Genomic DNA, 18,885 nt, shown 5'->3' on the forward strand with positions numbered 1-18,885 from the left:
CACAGAATCCCACGAGTCTGCACCGTTGCCATGACAACGACAACGCATGGTAATCAGCTCGCAGTAGCGGCTGTTGCAATGCTAATAGCAGTGCAATGCTGTTGCAATTCAAAGTCGAAGGGCGAGCTCAGAGATGGTGATGCGCCCCTTCAAGGTCTGCTGAAGGAGACAGTCATCTCACCGCAGGTAACTAGTACCTAGTGGTTTGTTGTGGTTTGTTGTGCTATGCTATGGTTTGTTGTGGTCTTCAGTGAGGTGACTTGGTTTGTTGGTAGGTGTTGTAACTTCGGTCTGTCGTGGTTGATATGTAGCAGTTTGCAGTGATATTATCTGACGTGGTGAGGTGGATTGACAAGTGGTTTGTACCGTCAAGTCAAATGCTGTTTAGTGATCTCTCACCCCTGCTATGGGCTTGCTGCTTGTGGTCTGGTCTGGTCTGCTATTGGTTTCTTGACTAGTCTACCGGCAATCGATGAGGCATACCGTTAGCCCCCAAAATTACTCTGTGAACTCATGCCATGCAACGACACGACCCACTCTCAGCCCATCCCAACCCAGCTTTTCCCATTACCAAACACTGAATGGAGAGGAGAGAGCCGACAGCCGCCCGGGAGGAGGCAGTGTGGTAAATGATGCGCCCACCGAGCGGCGGCGAGCGGCGGTAAGCGGAGGTAGAGGCACGCCGGGTCGCTCACTTTCCCCACACCGCCGCCGTCACCCAGCAACACTCCGGCAGCGGAGGCTCCCGCCGCCGGCAGCGCCAGTCGACCGGGCGACTGGAGCGCGACCGCCCGCGCCCGTGAAACGGTGCAGCGAGACCGGCCGACCGAGCTATTGTGAGGCGGTACAGAGCGACCAGGGGATCGGGCTATAGTGAGACAAATACAGTGTCTCCAGGCGACGTCCGTCCATCAGTGACGAAAACGGAGACGGAGAAAACGGAAGACGGAGACGAAGGCGATAGAAAGGCGAAGGCGACAGTGGCGGTGGAACAAAGTGAAGAACGGTGTAGGGGAGAGTGGGGCAAAGCGGCCACCCTAACACTTCTCACGATGCCAACGCTTGATTTTTAAACTTGGAAAGATTCTTTCTATACCAATGTGATCCCTATTAAGTTGCCTTTAATTTCAACTGCGTTTTATTTCCAAAGGCGTTCACATATGAAAGATATTGACAAAACTTTAAACCTATGCATATTGGCCACTTTGCCCCATACCCTGGGGCAAAGCGGCCACCGGCGTCTTCTCAAGTCCCGATATGAGAAACAAAATAGTTGCCTCGTGCACGACTAGGGTATTTGATGGTGACAAGGTTAAGCGAGGATGGATGTTTACTTTATCATCTTCCACCTGTAGGTAAACAAAGAAAGGATTTTCATGAAAATAAACATTTAATTGCATTATTTGGTAACTCATGCAACTGAAAAGTGGCAAAGATGAATGCATGACGACACATTTGAATATAAATAATGTTTTTTATCCAGATGGAAGCAACTTATGCCCAATTGGGGGGTGGCCACTTTGCCCCGGCCACTTTGCCCCGCGCATACCGTCCGAGACAAAAATATTCCAGCTTAGCTATTAGTGGGGTAAAAAACATTAAAATTGGTAGAATACATGTACAATACCCATGCAATGCATGGACAAGAACGCTTATAAAAATTCCAAACGGTTATGGAATAACATAACATTTAAAAATTGTAAACATAGTTGGTAACCTGGCAAGAAATGCTTTTCCGTGTTTCACAGAACAATGGTGATGGGCCTGAAACCCCGGTCTGGCTCATTCGAACGACCGTGCAGAGAAGTATAATTGGAAACCATAAATTGGAACTGACGCCAGCTATGAAGGGCTAAAACGATGGGTGGCCGCTTTGCCCCGGGTGGCCGCTTTGCCCCACTCTCCCCTATGTGATAAAGTCAGATGTGTAGAAGCGAGTACGTCCTTGTGATGGCGGAACGGTGATCAGGGTACAAACAGGAATGCATAGGCGAGACAGTGGCAGTGGTACGATCCAGAATGTGCAGTGATAACCAGAGTATATGTATAGTGGTGAACTCCAGTGACCGGAAACCCACGAGGTTGACCTTGACGAGCAAGTGCCCTAATGGTTGGCTCCCAGTGACCGGGTGACCTACAAAGCGTGCAACAGTGACCTGAGTGATGTAGTGTTCGTTGGACTGACCTTGCTGGAGAAATCCTAGAGACCTCAGACGAACGGAGACCCGCTGCGAGTGTTGTGATCTCGATGATCCGGCGATGTCATAAACGCTCACCTGTGGGAGTGTAACAGTTAATTATCTGCGGTCAATAGGACGGAGCGGTTATAAAGACGAGGCGTCACAGCCAGCGGCAGAGCAACAACATGGGTCGACTGAGGTGAGAAATAGTAACGCTATGTGCAAATGCTAGGGACAATTATCACTTCATAATTAAGTCATAAACCCGATACTGCAGGCAGCACCTGAGTGCTCATTCTCTACGAAACTGTTAGATAAGCCCAATTAACACGCGAACATTGAGGTATAGTCAGACTAGCAATTATATCGATCATCAAAAGTCGAATAAGTTGACTGAAACATGCCACCTAGAAATTCACATACATTATCTAGCGATGTGACGTGTCGTTCCTAGAGCCATCCTTGTGCCCAGCGTCATTGACTCCGTCCATCCCCCTCCAGGCGCTGTTCGGTGGCGGCGCTGCTGTTGGCGCTCATCACTCTTCTCTCGCTGCTCCTCTCGTCGCGACGGCTGCTCGACAGACGCACCCCCGTCGCTCCCGACGACAGGGTGCCGCTCAACCGTCTCCTGACCGTCGGACTCACCGCCACGGCCGGAGGTCTCACCGACACCGTGCGGCCGGGAGGAGCGGTAATGACGGGTACGTATGAGAATATCCGTCCGACAGACATTGTCTGCTGTAGGAGTCGGTTCAGGCAAATAATTACCTTGTTGTGTTGTAAGGTAATCAATGAACTGCAATACCGTTAAAGTACAAAACATTTGACAGGACCTTGAAGATTTTAGTGTTTGCAATGTCAGCTGAAGCAAAATGTTGCTCGTTCCTCCACCCCGTAGTCATTTTATGATAAAAGGCACTGTCAGTGTCAAACTATGACATAACTACATTTGTCTTATGGCTACTGACATGGCTGGTTTCTGTTGCTATTATGCCTCGTACAAAACAGATAAGGCTGCTTACGTAGTCACTTTCACTCAATCAACACAATCAAACATCAGTAGACTCTGAATGCCGAGCCGCGATTGCGAAGTGGAAAAGCTGCCTGGAGACATTGATAGGTAGAAAGTATAACACAAGAAACGTGATTGATATCGAGCTACCATTAATATATGAAGTCATAAAAACAAGTAAAAGATCTCATTTCATTGCTCAAACACCTGGCTGCTCCGTATAAGTGCATAACTTTATATGTTGTTATGATGTGTACATATGCTTAATGCTTTTCGTTAGTAGTAAAAAAAAAACAGCTACAGCGAATAAAAAATAGGCCTTCTGTGCCACGATTATCGTAAAAGTGACCATGGATTCTCTCCGGCAGCATCAACAAAGGAGACACGGCTCCCAAAGATCACCGGAGCACCCGAGGTCAAATATCTCCAAAAGATCGCCGAGGTCACCGAGGAGCCGTTTGACCTCGGCCCGGACCCATTCGACGAGACAGCGCGCGAGGAGGCTCTGCGCCATCTGAGTGAACTCCAGGTGCGGCTGGCCCCCGCCGGGGGTCGGCCCCAGGTCGTCATCGACCCCGCCTCGGGCGTGCCCCTGTTTGCCGAGGAGATGGCCAAACTGTACGAGGTGCGCCGACGGAAGGCGATAGCGCGCAACCGTCCGGCCAACGCGTCGGAGATATCGGCTGCGCTGCGGCTGCTGCAGCTACAGCTGGACACGGAGAGCGGCCAGCTGCCTGACCAGCTGCCGCCGCCCGTCTTCCTGGCCACCACGTGGCGCTCGGGCTCCACGTTCCTGGGCCACGTGCTGTCGGCGCCGGCCGGCGTGTTCACCCACTACGAGCCGCTGTCGGCGCTGGGCGTGCACCAGGCCCGCTCCGATCAGCAGCGCCGCGCCGCCCAATTCACGCTCGACGAGCTGCTCGCGTGCCGCTACAGCCGCATCCCAGACTACATGAACGCTACGCGCACTAACACGGAGGACATGCTATCGCACAACCCGCGCGTCTGGAGCGCGTGCCAGCGCGGCCCCAATCGCAACGCGTGCACCAACGAGGCGTTTCTGAGCGCCGCCTGCCGGCTGCTGCCGCTTCACGTGTTCAAACTGGTGCGGCTGCGGCTGCGCGAGCTCGAGCCGCAGCTGCGCGCCGGCGCTCGAGTGGTGTATTTGGTGCGCGACCCGCGCGCCACACTGAGCTCGCGTCTCAGCTCGGTGCGCTGGTGCCGCCGCTCGGACGAGTGCGTGCAGCCGGCGCGGCTCTGTGCCGACATCGAGGACGATCTGGCAGCGCTGCGCGAGCTGCAGGCGCGCTTCCCGGCCGGCCTGCGCCTGGTGCGATACGAACAGCTGGCCACCCAGCCGCGCCGTCAGCTCAGAGACATCTTCGAGTTTGTGAGCTTCCGCTGGAGCGCCGAGGTCGACCGTATCGTCGACGAGAGCACCCGCAGCGGCACCGAGAGCAGCGAGCCGTGGTCCGTGCTCAAAAACTCGGCCGAACATGTAGATCGATGGAAAGAACGCCTCTCGCCCAAACAGATCGACTATATCAATCGCAAGTGCCAAAGAGTGATTCAACAGCTAGGATATAATGTATAACCATTTTTTAAACTCTAATTTGGTAACAACTATGGTATGAGTCACAAAGTAAATGAATTTGTCACAGAAAACAATATGTGTATGGACATAATTAGATTCTCCTAAGCAGATAAACAGATTTCCTCAGCTTTACAAGACATCACTAACATTACTATCCCCAGAAGCCCACGAGTCGTCTCAGCTCGAAAACACATTTAAATTCACATCAATTATATTCGGTAATGTTTGTAAATCACCGTCAGATCTGTTTCGCCGGCTGCTCCTACCACACGCCCGGCTGGGCGTAGTTGTTCTAATCACAGCCCTTCACCACGCCCACCCACTCGGCGCAAACAGTGGTGAAGATGTGAGCGCAGGCCATCAGCCTGGACAATCAACAGGTCCAGATTGTCCCGGTATCGGACCGATGGCCGAACTCTGTTTGGTGAAAATACTACGGTCGCGAGTGGTCTGGCCACAGTTTCTCTGAAAATTGACGTGATGAAAGAAGGTTAAACATTAGCAAAATACACTTTATCCGGTGAAACGTATGGCACAGAATCAATTCCTCATCTCAGGTAGAAACATGCTTGAGCCTTGAACAAAACAAGACAAAACAAGCGCACCTTATCGATGCCAGTTTTGCGTTCAGTGTCGAGGAAGTTGTCACATACTGATGCTGCAGGTGATATCTTGCACTTTACAGGCTCATGAGACGAAATCACTAGGTGTTTGCATTTTGCTCTCAGTTCTCTAGTTCTCTTGCATCGCTTATCAATGAAAGCCTCTCATTGATGAGCCATGCAAGAGAACTAGTGCTTGGCATATATCGACACTAAAATTACAACATGAGATCACACACGGTACCATATGGCACACTCCTCACATGATCACAGGTCATCGAGCATTCTTTGAAATTTTCATTTGGGTCCAATGCCAGCACAATAGTCACATACAGCAAACGCTGGTTGTACAATGGACAACCTTTCAGCAACAATATGCCGTGAATGATACCAGCAATTACCGAAAGGTGTACTGCTAGCCAATGGGTAGAGGTAGTGGCCTCTAAACACGCTACAAAATTACACACCGAGTACAAATCACGCATGCTTGCATACACAGTACATACTCTACTCTCACATAATGCAAACATGTACACATATGATAAATGTAAGTTGATAAATCGCCACGATGAAATTGAAGAACGGACACGATCACCTGAGCCACAGCTAATCACAGTCGAAAAACGTTTCCAATTCCACAATCCACATACCTACTCCCTGCATACAGCACACCCTCGTTCAAATTCGGCGCTGCTGCATTATCATGCATTTTAGTTTTACATTTCTAAATATATTTTTTATAACAGCTGAATTGGGTAAATTTGCAACAGAAGAGCTTGTTCTAGGCATATGGAGCCGATGATGAAATTGAAAGTATTTTTTTTTTAGGTAGGCTTTTTCGTTAGGTATTATTCATGGCAATCAAATCTCTCTATCTATGACATCGACACCTTTTTTTTAACCCCACATTTGTTCTCCGGTGAATTTCAGTCAATTTGGTAAGAGACCTTCAAAAAAGGTACAATCACTCGATTTTTCTCAAGTTTGTCTGTCTTGGCAGATAAAGCAATACCAGAACAGGCCTACGAACACACACATTTGATCAGGATCGGACGATTGGACACTTTTAAAAGGAGATCTTTCGTGCCTCCCGGATATTCACGGGAGAGCAGATGTGGGGTTTAAAAAAAGGTGTCGATATGTAGGTATCTTCCATTCAATCCAAGTTAACCTACAGCTTATCAACTTCAAAGTGACCTGTCTAAAGCTAGCCTTACCATGACAAACGGCTACCACAACGGACATCACGACATTGGGACATCACGCTAAGTCATGAGCGATAAACACTACTAAAATGAATCCTCGGAGTAGATTGGTGGCAATCCAAGTGATCCGCTGCTAAGTTGAACCGCGCTGGTGGCTGGCGGACGATGGGGACTGTGGGGACTGTGCCCGTCGTTTAGACTCGGTAGGTACCAGGAACTGTGTCACTGTGTCAGTCGTTTAGACCCGGTACCAGGAACTGTGTCAGTCGTTTAGACCCAATGCCGGGTGAGAGGGTTGATAGGGTCTCGCGGTCCGGGCGGACCAGGCGGCGGGCGAATGACGAGACCGGGCGGGCCGAGAGGGGCGACGGACGGGATCGGGCGGGAAGACGGTGGCCAGTCGGCGGGAGGCGGCCAACGGACGGGCGACGGACGGGGCCGGGTCAGTCGGCGGCCAACGGACGGGCGTCGGTCATTCAGGGCGGAAAGACGGTGGGCGGGTGGACGATGGGTAGACAGCCGGATAGTCTGAGAGTAAGGACTGGCGGAGGCCGGTCGGTCGGTGGATAAGTGAGTACTGAGTAGGCTCGGCCCGTCGGTGGGTAGGTGGATGGGTGGACTGGGTACGTAGGCTCGGCCGGTAGGTTGACGGCAGGCCGGATGGGCAGGTGGACAGCCAGAGCGGAGGGACAGTGGTAGATGGCCGGGCGAGCGGGTGGTTCGCTGGTGAACGGAAGGTGATTAGTCAGGGCGGAGCGACGGTGGGTGATCGAAGGACGCACAGCTGCGGCGCTCTCATTCGGCGAACAGCCGCGCCACGTCGTCAGCCACCTCTCTCAGACTGATGTCCTGCGCGTTGGCAATGACGGCCACCGCCACGCCGCGCGGCCGTCCGTCGTTCCCGGTCCGCTGACCGTCGGGCCGCACCAGCAGTATGGAGCTGCAGCCGGCCGCGCCGCCCGTGTGATAGGCCACCATAGCGGCGCCCGGGCCGGCGCCCAGCTCCGGCTGCTCGCGACCCACGTGCCAGCCGCGCGCGAACCTGTTGGGTGTCCAGGGGCGGCGGCGGCGGCCGGTAGGCGGCGGTGGTGGCGGCGCCGGCGTCCATAGCCAGCGCGCCGTGGCCGGGCGCAGGTAGCCGGCCGGCTGCGCACCTTCGTCCGCCTGCCAGCTGTACAGCATAATGTCGGCAAACCGACATAGGTCCGTCGGAGTCGACAGCAGGCCGCCGCCGGCGATCTTCCACGTGTTGTCGACGTGCTGCGCGTTCTGCAGCTTGCCAGCTTTGCCACGCACGTAATACCTGGATATCGAGCGAGCAGTCAGATGTGAGAGGGAGAGACAGAGAGAGAGAGAGAGAGAGAGAGAGAGAGAGAGAGAGAGAGAGAGAGAGAGAGAGAGAGAGAGAGAGAGAGAGAGAGAGAGAGAGAGAGAGAGAGAGAGAGAGAGAGAGAGAGAGAGAGAAAGAGAGAAAGAGAGAAAGAGAGAAAGAGAGAAAGAGAGAGAGAGAGAGAGAGAGAGAGAGAGAGAGAGAGAGAGAGAGAGAGAGAGAGAGAGAGAGAGAGAGAGAGAGAGAGAAAGAGAGAAAGAGAGAAAGAGAGAAAGAGAGAAAGAGAGAAAGAGAGAAAGAGAGAAAGAGAGAAAGAGAGAAAGAGAGAGAGAGAGAGAGAGAGAGAGAGAGAGAGAGAGAGAGAGAGAGAGAGAGAGAGAGAGAGAGAGAGAGAGAGAGAGAGAGAGAGAGAGAGAGAGAGAGAGAGAGAGAGAGATGCTTGAAAAATGAGATCGATAAGCGCTAGCGAATGAGCGAAGCTCCACTTATTTCAAGAGTTGTCAGTGTCATAAATCGACGAAAATCCAAGCTTAATGGCGCAAGCTGACAACTGGTACAAACTAGTACTAATAGTTAATACTTCGTGTCATATCTACCAAGAAGCTGGCAATACACACTACGGCAACTACGCAAGCTGCATCCATGCTTCCCGGCTACCAAGTGCCAGGCAGTGGCTGGCGGTAACGCACCTGGACCGATTCCGGATGATGGTGTCATTCTCATCCACATACGTGGAGCGTAGATCCATGGCGTAGAACATGCGGCGCAGCTGGTCTCTGAAGCGGGCCCCAGTGGCTGCCTCCAGCACAGCGCTGATAAGTGTGTATCCGTGCGTCGAGTAGTGGAAGTCAGAGCCTGGTCAGAATGGAGAGAAGGCGGGAGGTGTCAGGGGTAGAGTGGGTCCGGTAGGATGGCAGCGGTAAGTAGTGCGGTGCACAGCGGCGGCAACGACTGTGATCTAGGAGCGACTTGTCAAAGCTAGATTTTACAATGAACTGATGTAAACACAAACGTACTTTAAACTAACAATGGAGCATAAAGGTAAAACAATACTTACTCCTACAGAGTAAGGCAGCGTAAGAAAGTATACAAAATCACCTGGCTTGTGGATGAGCTCGTCATCCTTAAAGACACTCAGGGCTTCTCCAACGTTGTCATACTTGTCGGTGGTGTGAAATTCTTTGGCCGGCACTGGCTTTGTTTGCTTCTTTTCAGACTGAATCTTCTTTTCCCCTGAATCTGGCTTTTCGCTGTCGGTGTCTGCGAAATCGGCACGTCCGGCCGACTCCTTATCATCTCCCGAGTTCGAGCGACGTTTACTCTCATGTTCCAACACCTCATGTGCAAGTTTCTTCTTCTTCGAGTTTTCAGAATTTTGCTTCATAATATGAGCATCTGGCTTCTTATGATAATGTCTGATACCCGCTTGGTGCGTCGCAATCTGGTCTATGGTCATGTCCACCTGAAAGAAATGGGACTGGTAAAAAAAAAAACTGACTGGAACGTCACTAACGTAAATTTCATTTGTGATCCATCTCATGTTACCTCTTGTCACAATACCAAAAAGTAGAACTAGAAAAAGCTACAGGGACGAAATTCTCTCAACGAAACCAATGGCACGTCCACCCACCCCAGATAAATTTACCCTTAATGCTGTGTCTCCATGCTGTGTCATAGTTAGCGTGTGTCCAAAACGTGTGACCACATAAACAATCGAAGCTGTCCCCTGGCAGTGACCACCCAGCTACATCTAAGTACACAAAGTACACATCTAAGCTACGCACTTAATATAGGTACACATCCAGGTGACACCGGCGGTGAGCTGGCTGGCCCACCTGCTCGCCGTCGACGCTGTGGCGCGGGTAGTGAGGCAGGTAGTGGTGCACGGTGTGGTTCGCGTCCAGAAGACCGGCGTCCATAGCACGTGCCACCAGTGCCATCGTGATCGGTTTGCTGATACTGGCGATTCTCAGCACGTGCCGCGGAGTCATCGGAGTAAAATTCTCCACATCAGCGTACCCGAAACCTGCTCAGCAGGGGAGGGGGGACACCCCGAGAAGCGCGTCAACGAACGACACTGTCGGAACCAGCTCGGCGCTGTACGAAAATAACCGACGGCGCTAAATGAGACAGACGGGGAGTCTACACCATCAACAATAAGCAGCCATGGACCAGACAGGAGATCAACAGATTCAACACTAAGTTGGGACATATCGCATTCTGAATTCCATTCGAATTTCGATCTCACCCTCGGCCCAGACCGGACGTCCATTTTTTGAGACAGCGATTGTCACGCCCGGCGCTCCACACTCCTCCTTCTTTCTCAAGACCAGCTCCCGGGCAGCATCCTTTATTTTCTGCAAACACAGAATACATTCAGAAAGTGCTTACATCCAGGGATGCGTAGGGGCGGAGCTTCCTATACAGTTGCTGGGGCGGCTGCCCCACCAACTTGGTATTTTGCCCCACCAATAAGCGTTTTTCCCCATCAACTTCAGCTGATTTCTAAGACTTTGTTGCTTTGCAAAATAATCTTTTTCGCATTGAAGAGCTATGGAATGTATGTTTAACGCAAAATATTATATCTGTAATGATAGAAATTGATTCAGTGTGGCATTTTATTCAACCTTGCATTGCAAAATTGTTTTTTATGAATACAATACAATACAACCTCATAATCGGACATTGTGGGTTTGACGACTTTTTGCCCCACCAACTTCCCTGGAAAAGCTCCACCCATAGCCGGATGCGGAGTCGATGCATTTTGGGATGACTCCGACCCTGACCCCGGCTTCAAATATCGACTCCGATTCCGATTACGACTCCAGCTCCGACTCCAGACGTTTTCCCTATAGTCCAAGTCCAGGATAATAAATCTAATGGTGGCCAGATGCATTATTATGTCTGAAACGATTACTTGCCCATTCCAAAGCCTTGCATTGCAAAATTGTTTTAAAAATAGCCTATAGAATAAAAAGCAGGTTTCGGGGAATCTGCCGTCTTCTGCTTTTTTTGGCTAAAAACGCTCATCGAAAACAGGAATATGGCCTCTTTCGAGAAAATCTGACTTTGAAAGGTCAACGAGAGTAGTAGCTTCAAGCGAACAGGTGTAGGATATGACACCGAGCCATGCAGTGTCAACTCCGACTCCGGAGTCGGAGTCGGTAAGATTTTGGCGACACCAACTCGACTCCGACTCGACGAAGAACTCTCGACACCGACCGGCTCCGACTCCGATTCCGCAGCCCTGCTTAAATTAATTAGTAAGATGGCCATCTTAACTGCCATCTGTACGCCTGGATAGTAAAATGGCTCGTTCATGGCTGATCATGCAAAAGTAAAAGGATGTAGGTACTGGGGGAAATGAATCACAAACAAACAATGGTTTTTTAAAAAGACAAATCATGAGAGAACATATTGTTACCTCTAATTTTGTATGATCCAGGTCACCAGGCCAAGATGCTTCTTGATCAGCAGATGTGGTTGACGATGCATCTTCAGATTGGAGAGTCCCAATATATCCTTTCCCAAGTGTTACTGCAGCAGTGGTGGCAGCAAGAGCTGCACCCGCCTTGAGCAATTGAGGTAACATCCTGAAACATATCGACATTGAACATTAAATAACCACATAACTTGTTCCACATAACACAATTCAAATTTGAAGTAGGCTGAACTTGAAGCTTCATCTACAAAATGTTGATACCTATTGAAATAGACACAGAACAGCCAGTGCTCAGCACAAGCCAAGTCAGAGTTTAGGAACAAAACTGGTCACTCAGAGACATGTTGAATTGATCATTGCAATGGGCTTCTGATACAGGGTTGTCACACATCCATGATAACTAGAAAGCTATTTCAAGGTGTTATGACTTTTTACTATTTCTTTAAAATAATCCAGCTACTTTTCGCTGAAATTTGGTACAGATCTCAGTCGAACCCATAGCTCAGTTGGTAGAGCGTTGGACTCCACGTGGTGAGAGCACGCGTTTCCGGTTACACCAGGGTTTGACTCGCGACGGGCGCTTGACGTTTATGGGCCTCCTGGCAGGTATGGTCAGTTGTGGCTGGTGGTACGCCGTAGCCAGGCGAAGTCAGTGACAGGACCGGCCATCATAGGTGTCGCCAGAGATTTTCGGTTGGGGGGGGGGGGGCAAAATCAACTTTTGTGTTAAATCTTGCCTTACCCAGTCGTTACTCACTCGTTTTACATATCATTCGACGCGCAATGGTGCGAGGAATCCCAAGATTCTTACAGATAAGGAATCCGATGGTGATAAAGCTTTCCTTCTAGCTATGACATGCATTTTTTACAGAAAAGTTCGGGATTTGACATTTCTGGACAAAAACGACCGGTAGAATTACAGTGGCTGCGATTGCCGATGCATTGCAGAGGGCCCCTGTGCAGACGCTCGTCGCTCATGATCATCATCCAGAAAAAGGTGAAAAACGCTCCATTTAATCGGATCACCCTGCTAAAACCTCCATTCACGCATGAATGCAGAGGTTTTACATGAAATGCTTATCCCAGCCGCCGATAGTAGCTAAGTTGGGCATTCGACGGAGAGTGAATGTCGGAAGTGTGAATCGAAAGTAATTCATCTTTGCTCCAGTGAGAGGAAGCGTTTTGTTCACCCGAGCGTGAACAAAAAGTTTCTCGTTTTTCGTATGAAGGGAAGCGCTGCAAACGCGAACAAAAAATGTTAAACGGAACCACAAGTTACGCACGGCATACCGGTAAGGGATTCCTTAGAGATAGGGTCGGGACTTCCAAGGCCATTTCAGGGCACTCAGGGTCAGTGTGGACTCTCAGAAGCCTGCTCACTGCTTAGGATCCCAGAGATCGATGTGGGTCACCCCAAATATTTACCCGTTGGGTACGTCAGTTTTAGCAGGGTAAAACCTTGTTATGGGGAGGCAGGAGGGCACAGTGGGTCTGTGGGGACCCCCTTCCTCAGACGGGCCTCTGTGCAGGTACTCCCGATCCTCATCCAGAAGAAATTAAAAATAATCCAGGCAGTCGGTTCGCCCTTCTAAAAATCCGTTTCTTGTATGCATAATTGCAGTTTTTGTTATGTATTTTTTTTTTGTATCTTCGACTCGACTTCGACCCCGGCTTCCAAAATCAGCTTCGACCCCGGCTCCCCAAATCGGCTCCGACTCCGGTCGGAGCTGTCGACCCGGCCGACTCGCAAAGTCCAACCCCGACCCCGCAGCCCTGCTCAGAAGCACATGTGGTCCTCAGATGCTGGTTTTGGGCCTGCAAGAGCCCTGTGTTGCCTCAAGAGCTCAGCTGGGCTAACTAATAGAGGTCAGCGAAGGTTTCAAAAAATCTTTGAAGACCCTTGTTCAAAGATCCGTGTAGGCTTTCAAATGATAGACCTGCCGTATGGATGATTGGAATGAGCTATCAGAGACTGCCATTGGCCATTGGACACCGATAGGACCCTCATAGGCCAGTATGGGGCCGTTGAGGCAGGCGGAGGCCCTCAGAAAGACTGTCCAAGTAGCCCTCAAATATCTGCGTCTGAGCCATCAGAATCGGCAGTGGGAAACCGAAGTGGTGTTCAGAAGTGCCGGCCTGAGGGCTGAGGGCCCCGAGAGGTCGGTTTGGGTCCCTTGGAAGTTAGCGTGGGTCATTCTTAGAGTTCAGTGGGGCTTTTAAGGTGCATAACAGCGGCCTTTAAAAGCCCCGTGGCACTTTAACGGCACTTGAACATGTCGCAGGCATTTAGCCAGAGCTGGAAAAGACCCTGACCCAACCCCAAAATTTTCGAGCTAGGTCTTCACACAAAAACTTTGTGTCAGCGTACTGTAGACTGGTGAAAACTGAGAGTAGAATTCAGCTAAAAACAACCAAGTATTGAATCAAAGTCAAAGTCCGGAAAAGGGTCAAAGTCCAGAAGATTTTGGTGACCCTCACTCCGACTCTTGCTGGGACTCACGACTCTAACCAATTCTGACTTCACAACCATTTTCGAAAACTACCCCCATTTTTGCTGATCCCAAAATCTCATCGGATCTGCATCGCTCGGAGGCTGGAGCCTGGAGGGGCAAACTGCCTCGCTTGCCCCCCCCCCCCCGTGGCGACGCTAATGCCTATGCCAAAGCGCCCTATATGCCCACAGTGTTTGGTGGAATATGAAAACAGGGCGCCTGGGGCAATTTGATCAAGGCTCTTGAAATTCGCTTGCAAAAATCAGTGACAATTAGCCTGTGGAAGGCAGCAACAGAAGGAGAATTAATTTCTTTGCAGCCACGTGACATAATATACCTTCAAGTGCCCTGTTTTCAGATTCCACCCACTAGCTAGCACTCCCTAAAACAGGGCCCCAGTGTCCACTGTCCAACGCGTGGCGGGGGGAGGGGGGGAGGAGCCGGTAGCAGAGGGGGAGGTAGAGTGGCTGGTTTTAAGTGGTTTGCAAAGGAATTTCTACACTGCCCTAACCTCAATTTTCCTCATTCCAATATCCCCCTTCTGAATCTGAATCTGAATCATGATCCAGGGACCAAATTCCAAAACACCTTGACCTCTGACCAGTGACCTGGAGCAACCTTCCGTCCACCAGGAGCACAATTCAATTGCAGCAGCTTGAAGTATTTGCTTGTTTGTCGCACTGAATTCAAAATAACAAAGCAATGATAAAAATACCAATAAATGGGTATAAATTACACTCCCATGACATGCAGCTTTACGAGCTTGAAGTCAAGGCCGTTCTTGAAGCTTGTGCAAGTTTGTGTTTGTATTGCCCTCGTCTAGGGCGTGTTCAATATGTTGCTAATGGCAATCGAGAACAGTTTTTCATTGGTACATCACACAGTTACTATGGTAACAGAGACGTTCCTTTGAAATTTGCAGAGTGGTCGCTAAGGCTCGCTAACAGCAGAACATAATTATTCCTAGCTCAACGTCGCGGTCGGTTTCAATAATTTTTGATGCTGGGGTTGAAAAGCTTATTTTATGCATTTATTCTCATTCATTTAATTTATTGACACTGAATTTATGAAAAACCTGACATTGCTCTGTGCAATGGGATTACATAGCAAACTGCAAACTTGCAACCTTAGTGCAAACTGCAATGTGACATCAACATTGACATTCACATTAGAAAAAGACTGTGTTGGTGATGCAACTAATGCATTATTGACGGCTGGCTCTTGCGGGTCTAAAGAGAGGACGGGGTTTTGACTTGAACTTGGGGCACTTCTATTTTAAGTTTTGTTTTGCTGCTGTGCATTTATTCATAGCCTTTATTTATTCCTCCTGCAGGCTGCAGCGCCCATAAAGATTAAGCTTTTGGGAAGAAATTAGACATTTTGACACTTTCACTTTGAGAAGGAAGCGTAAACCAAGTATTTATATTTTTCTATTTGAATTTTGAAACCTGTACTGGGCAGGAGGACGCCCTTGCGTCAGCGCAAGCTGCAGCCCACAAGGCAAATGTTTTCGAGACATTTCTGGCCTGTATTCAGGAGACTGATGCATTGTATATTAATCTGAGTCCGTCAGTCCAGTATGATTTTTGCCAGTATGGTGATTGGCGGTTTAGGGCAAGTAGCTGCCCTTGAGAGCTGCGGCTTATATCAACTACAACTAAGAAAAGAAATGCATAAAATGCTGCTGGTGTATAATCTCTAAAAAGCTCTCTGGTTTTCTATCCTAATCCTTATATCTTGCTTCAGTGACTGTTTATGGTTCTACTCTTTCAAATATGTTATATTTTATATTGCCTATGCATTGTTTTTATCCAAGAAAAACATGAAAATTGTTCAGCTGAGAAAGCTCCAGGCTACAAATCAAATGCCCAGTGAGATGTTCAGTACCTAGTACCTACCTGTTGAAGCTTCTAAAATGTTATGTCAATGCTTTGATATTAATCTGATTTTCATTTTCAGATGAATTTCATTTCATTTGTGTGAGCTATAAACAAGAAAGCCATGGATGCTATTAGGAGGAACAAGCAGATTGACAGTTTGAAATTTATAATATCTAAATGTCAGAGTGGAAATAGTATGCAGTCTACCTTGGCATCTGCAGAAGAGTCCAAGTTGAGCTCTGAGGTGGACAGTTTGATGGATACCACAAAGGATGGTGGGGTATGCTCAGGTTATCATGACCAACTAGTGAGTATTGCTGATCCCCTGTAGATCTTCTGCAAGGATAACACACTTTCTGCTATGTATCATAGGGTTTTTGGGGCATGTCAACCCCACTCTTATTTGTGATCAAGTATTTCTCTGTGTTACAATTTCTGAATGTTTCTTACACTGCTGTTGGAGGTGCGATGTCACCACCTATCAACACTGACTCGAGCCACAGCGGCGGCACTCGACGCACGCAGTCCTCCCTGACATAGTCTTGTTGCTGTGCCGCGGCAGCTGAGGGAACTGTCGGTGCTGGCCGAGATGCGCCGACGGCTGCATGAGGCGCGGCTGGCGTGTGACGCCGGTCTACTCACCGATACCGAGCGCCGCCTGCCCGGAGGTGCCCTGCTCGGTAGGTGGCACTGCCCCGCGCGGAGAGCGGTGTCCGGGGTGGGTGGGATAGAAGCGAACGTTATGTGAGCGGAGAGAGGAATTATGCACAAAGATCATCAGATTTGACTTGGAAATGGTTCCGGAATGTTGTGGTACACGTTGTGTCGCTAAATTTTGGTTACCGGCTTTTTCAGTCTTGCTCGTTGCCGCGCCCGTCTGTCATTGTGTTGCAGAAGTCGGACATGCATTGCTCACTATGCTAAGTGCTAACCCTAGTGTCCGGTATCTCGGCCGCACGTTTTCAGGTGAGCTGATCAGTGAGATTGACCAGCTGGGCGGCCAGCTGGCCAGTATCGGTGAGAACATGGAGCCGCTGGGCTGGCGGCTGCTGCAGAACAAGTTCTCAGACGGACTGGACCTGCCCTATGAGCAGCACGGGTGAGCGAGCGGCGAAGAGGTCGGTGGACCAAATCTGCATTGGCTAACTGAACGATGGCCATTGACACACACTGCATGAATTAGATTATCACCGACTTTTAGTATTTCATACTTTGCACTCATAAAGGTATGACATGATCGTACTTCTGCATCGCCCTTTGGATGAAAGTATGGATGGTAGCGACAGAAGCCTTGAACAAGAACATCGTACAAGCCCGCGTTTGCCTGTATCGGCAAGGTGCTGTGTAGTATACATTAGGTAAGTGACGCCCTTGTCTCCTTGCAGTGCTGTGAAGTCGCTGCTCAACCATATGGCCACTCTGATAAAGGACGTCAATGCCATTGAGCTAGCATTCCAAAAGGCGGCGATGTACAAACCAAACAAGAAACTGGTAAGGCAGACCTTGTTATTAATGAAGCATCTTTCTTTCTTATGATGATGATTATCTCCTGATAGCTTTCTTTTCAACAAAGTTTCATGCCTTAGTCACCCCGGGCTTTGAATTATTAATATATGCTACTTAAATGCTTCCTTCACAACTGACCTATTCAAAACTGACGACGAAATCATGGCCTTTATTGCTCGCTCTGTGCTGTCTCATTGCGTCTACCGATTATGAACGGGCCTTCTGCCGCATGATTGTACCACATACATCTCTGACATACGACTTTGGACAGGGCGAGGACCTGGCCAGGGCCGGCCGGGACCTGTGTGAACTGCGGACCAGGCTGGACAACATCCGCACCCTGCGACAAAACTGCCGATCAGCTGGTAGGTACCGACTAACTGCGCTCTTTAGTTGGCCGATGGGCAACCGCTGAGCGAACCCCGTCCAGGGTCGGCCGTTGGAGTGGAACGCACAGTGTACGCGATCCGCGCAAACCGAACCATGTTTCCCGCTCGCCTGTGTCCGTGCTTCAGTGAGCTCTGCTAAACCTATTACCCGTATTGTGACATTTTTTATTGACGTATCTATGCGTCCGTTTGGCAGTGAAGTAAGCTCACTTTTTTACGGCTATGCAAACTCATCACGTCCTGGTGTTTTCTGACATCGGCGTTTGAATCCGTGAGCTAGCCACTCACTGGCCATGTTTCCCTGACGCCTCTACCAACCCATCAGGTGGGTGATTTTCTGTGACCTTCCTGTGGCTATCCAAAAGCCCCTGACTATGTTGTGTATTAACAGTTTTGCCATCCCGTCAGCTGACTTAGCTTGTACTGTTTTTTTTTCCTGACGCGTCTATGTTTCTGTCGACAGCCGATTCGTCCGACCTATCATCAGCGACGGCCGTCTCAGCGCTCGGCCTCGGCGTCTCCCAGCTACAGAACTCGGTGTTCTGCTCAGACAGTGTGTCTCAGTGACCTTGGTGACCCGATCTGCACAGCGGTGACCTATTCAAGGTCACTGAAACCCTGATGGGTCGCCTGCACTCTGATTATCTAGCGAACTGACGAAGTGGTTACGGGACGAGCTTGGTGAGCAAGGACTGTCGTTTTGTCACGAAGCGCTGTTGAAATTCTATGACCATCATCATCATCATCATGTCACGTCATTTCAGCACTCATTCATAGTTCGCTTTGTGTTAACAGCTGTATAATTTGTGTGCTCAACGCTTTGGCTGGTGGGTATGCTTACGCAAGTAATATATGATTTGCGTATATTGTTTTTCACATTGCGATACATCTTCAATTGGGAAGCCTATGTTGATCTGAAAATGGTTTCTTCGAATTGGCTAACAACAATTAAGTTTTATAGTCGAATGTGAGTAACTACGACATGTGCGTAATGCCTCTAGATCTATCAATAAAGAAAATCGACATTTATTTTTGACAGACCCTCAGGAACTTTGTTTTTTGCCTGTGTAAGAACAAATGAAGATGAATGTATTCGACAATAATGAACAGGTACCCAGCTCACTCATACCTAATTGTGTTGAAAGGTGACTCGCGGTTTGGTCTGACCCTACTGACCTGAGCTGATCGTCGAAAGTCGAACCCAAATCAATGTTATTACTGAGTTAGTATTTTGTTCGTAAATTGTCCCTAAA

At 49.4% G+C, this 18,885-nt stretch overlaps 3 protein-coding genes across 7 annotated transcripts; 2 read left to right on the forward strand and 1 right to left on the reverse strand.

The window, feature by feature from the left end:
- Positions 1-1,867: 1,867 nt before the first annotated feature.
- On the forward strand, positions 1,868-5,160 carry LOC122383958 (carbohydrate sulfotransferase 1-like). The gene is made up of 3 exons (XM_043370860.1): positions 1,868-2,379; positions 2,682-2,881; positions 3,561-5,160. Exons 1-3 carry the CDS (start codon positions 2,366-2,368, stop codon positions 4,784-4,786), a joined length of 1,440 nt encoding a protein of 479 aa, XP_043226795.1. The 5' UTR covers positions 1,868-2,365; the 3' UTR covers positions 4,787-5,160.
- Positions 5,161-6,409: 1,249 nt separating this feature from the next.
- On the reverse strand, positions 6,410-14,647 carry LOC122383957 (serine beta-lactamase-like protein LACTB, mitochondrial). Of its 2 annotated transcripts, none has more exons than XM_043370858.1 (7): positions 14,466-14,647; positions 11,348-11,516; positions 10,172-10,280; positions 9,759-9,949; positions 9,022-9,385; positions 8,613-8,778; positions 6,410-7,896 (listed from the first exon to the last, which is right to left on the reverse strand). In XM_043370858.1, exons 2-7 carry the CDS (start codon positions 11,513-11,515, stop codon positions 7,389-7,391), a joined length of 1,506 nt encoding a protein of 501 aa, XP_043226793.1. In that variant the 5' UTR covers position 11,516; positions 14,466-14,647; the 3' UTR covers positions 6,410-7,388. The 2 variants fall into 2 exon arrangements, with proteins under 2 accessions (XP_043226793.1, XP_043226794.1); XM_043370859.1 differs by having other exon boundaries at positions 14,459-14,563.
- Positions 14,648-14,810: 163 nt separating this feature from the next.
- Positions 14,811-18,663, forward strand: LOC122383949. Of its 4 annotated transcripts, none has more exons than XM_043370844.1 (7): positions 14,811-14,836; positions 15,817-16,044; positions 16,300-16,417; positions 16,704-16,836; positions 17,123-17,228; positions 17,515-17,608; positions 18,096-18,663. In XM_043370844.1, exons 2-7 carry the CDS (start codon positions 15,859-15,861, stop codon positions 18,197-18,199), a joined length of 741 nt encoding a protein of 246 aa, XP_043226779.1. In that variant the 5' UTR covers positions 14,811-14,836; positions 15,817-15,858; the 3' UTR covers positions 18,200-18,663. The 4 variants fall into 4 exon arrangements, with proteins under 4 accessions (XP_043226779.1, XP_043226780.1, XP_043226777.1 ...); XM_043370845.1 differs by lacking the exon at positions 14,811-14,836 and adding an exon at positions 14,849-14,864; XM_043370842.1 differs by lacking the exon at positions 14,811-14,836 and adding an exon at positions 15,025-15,040.
- Positions 18,664-18,885: the final 222 nt, after the last annotated feature.

This window comes from Amphibalanus amphitrite, unplaced genomic scaffold (assembly GCF_019059575.1).
Source record: "Amphibalanus amphitrite isolate SeventyFive unplaced genomic scaffold, NRLGWU_Aamphi_draft 000177F_arrow, whole genome shotgun sequence".
Lineage (NCBI taxonomy): Eukaryota > Metazoa > Arthropoda > Thecostraca > Balanomorpha > Balanidae > Amphibalanus > Amphibalanus amphitrite.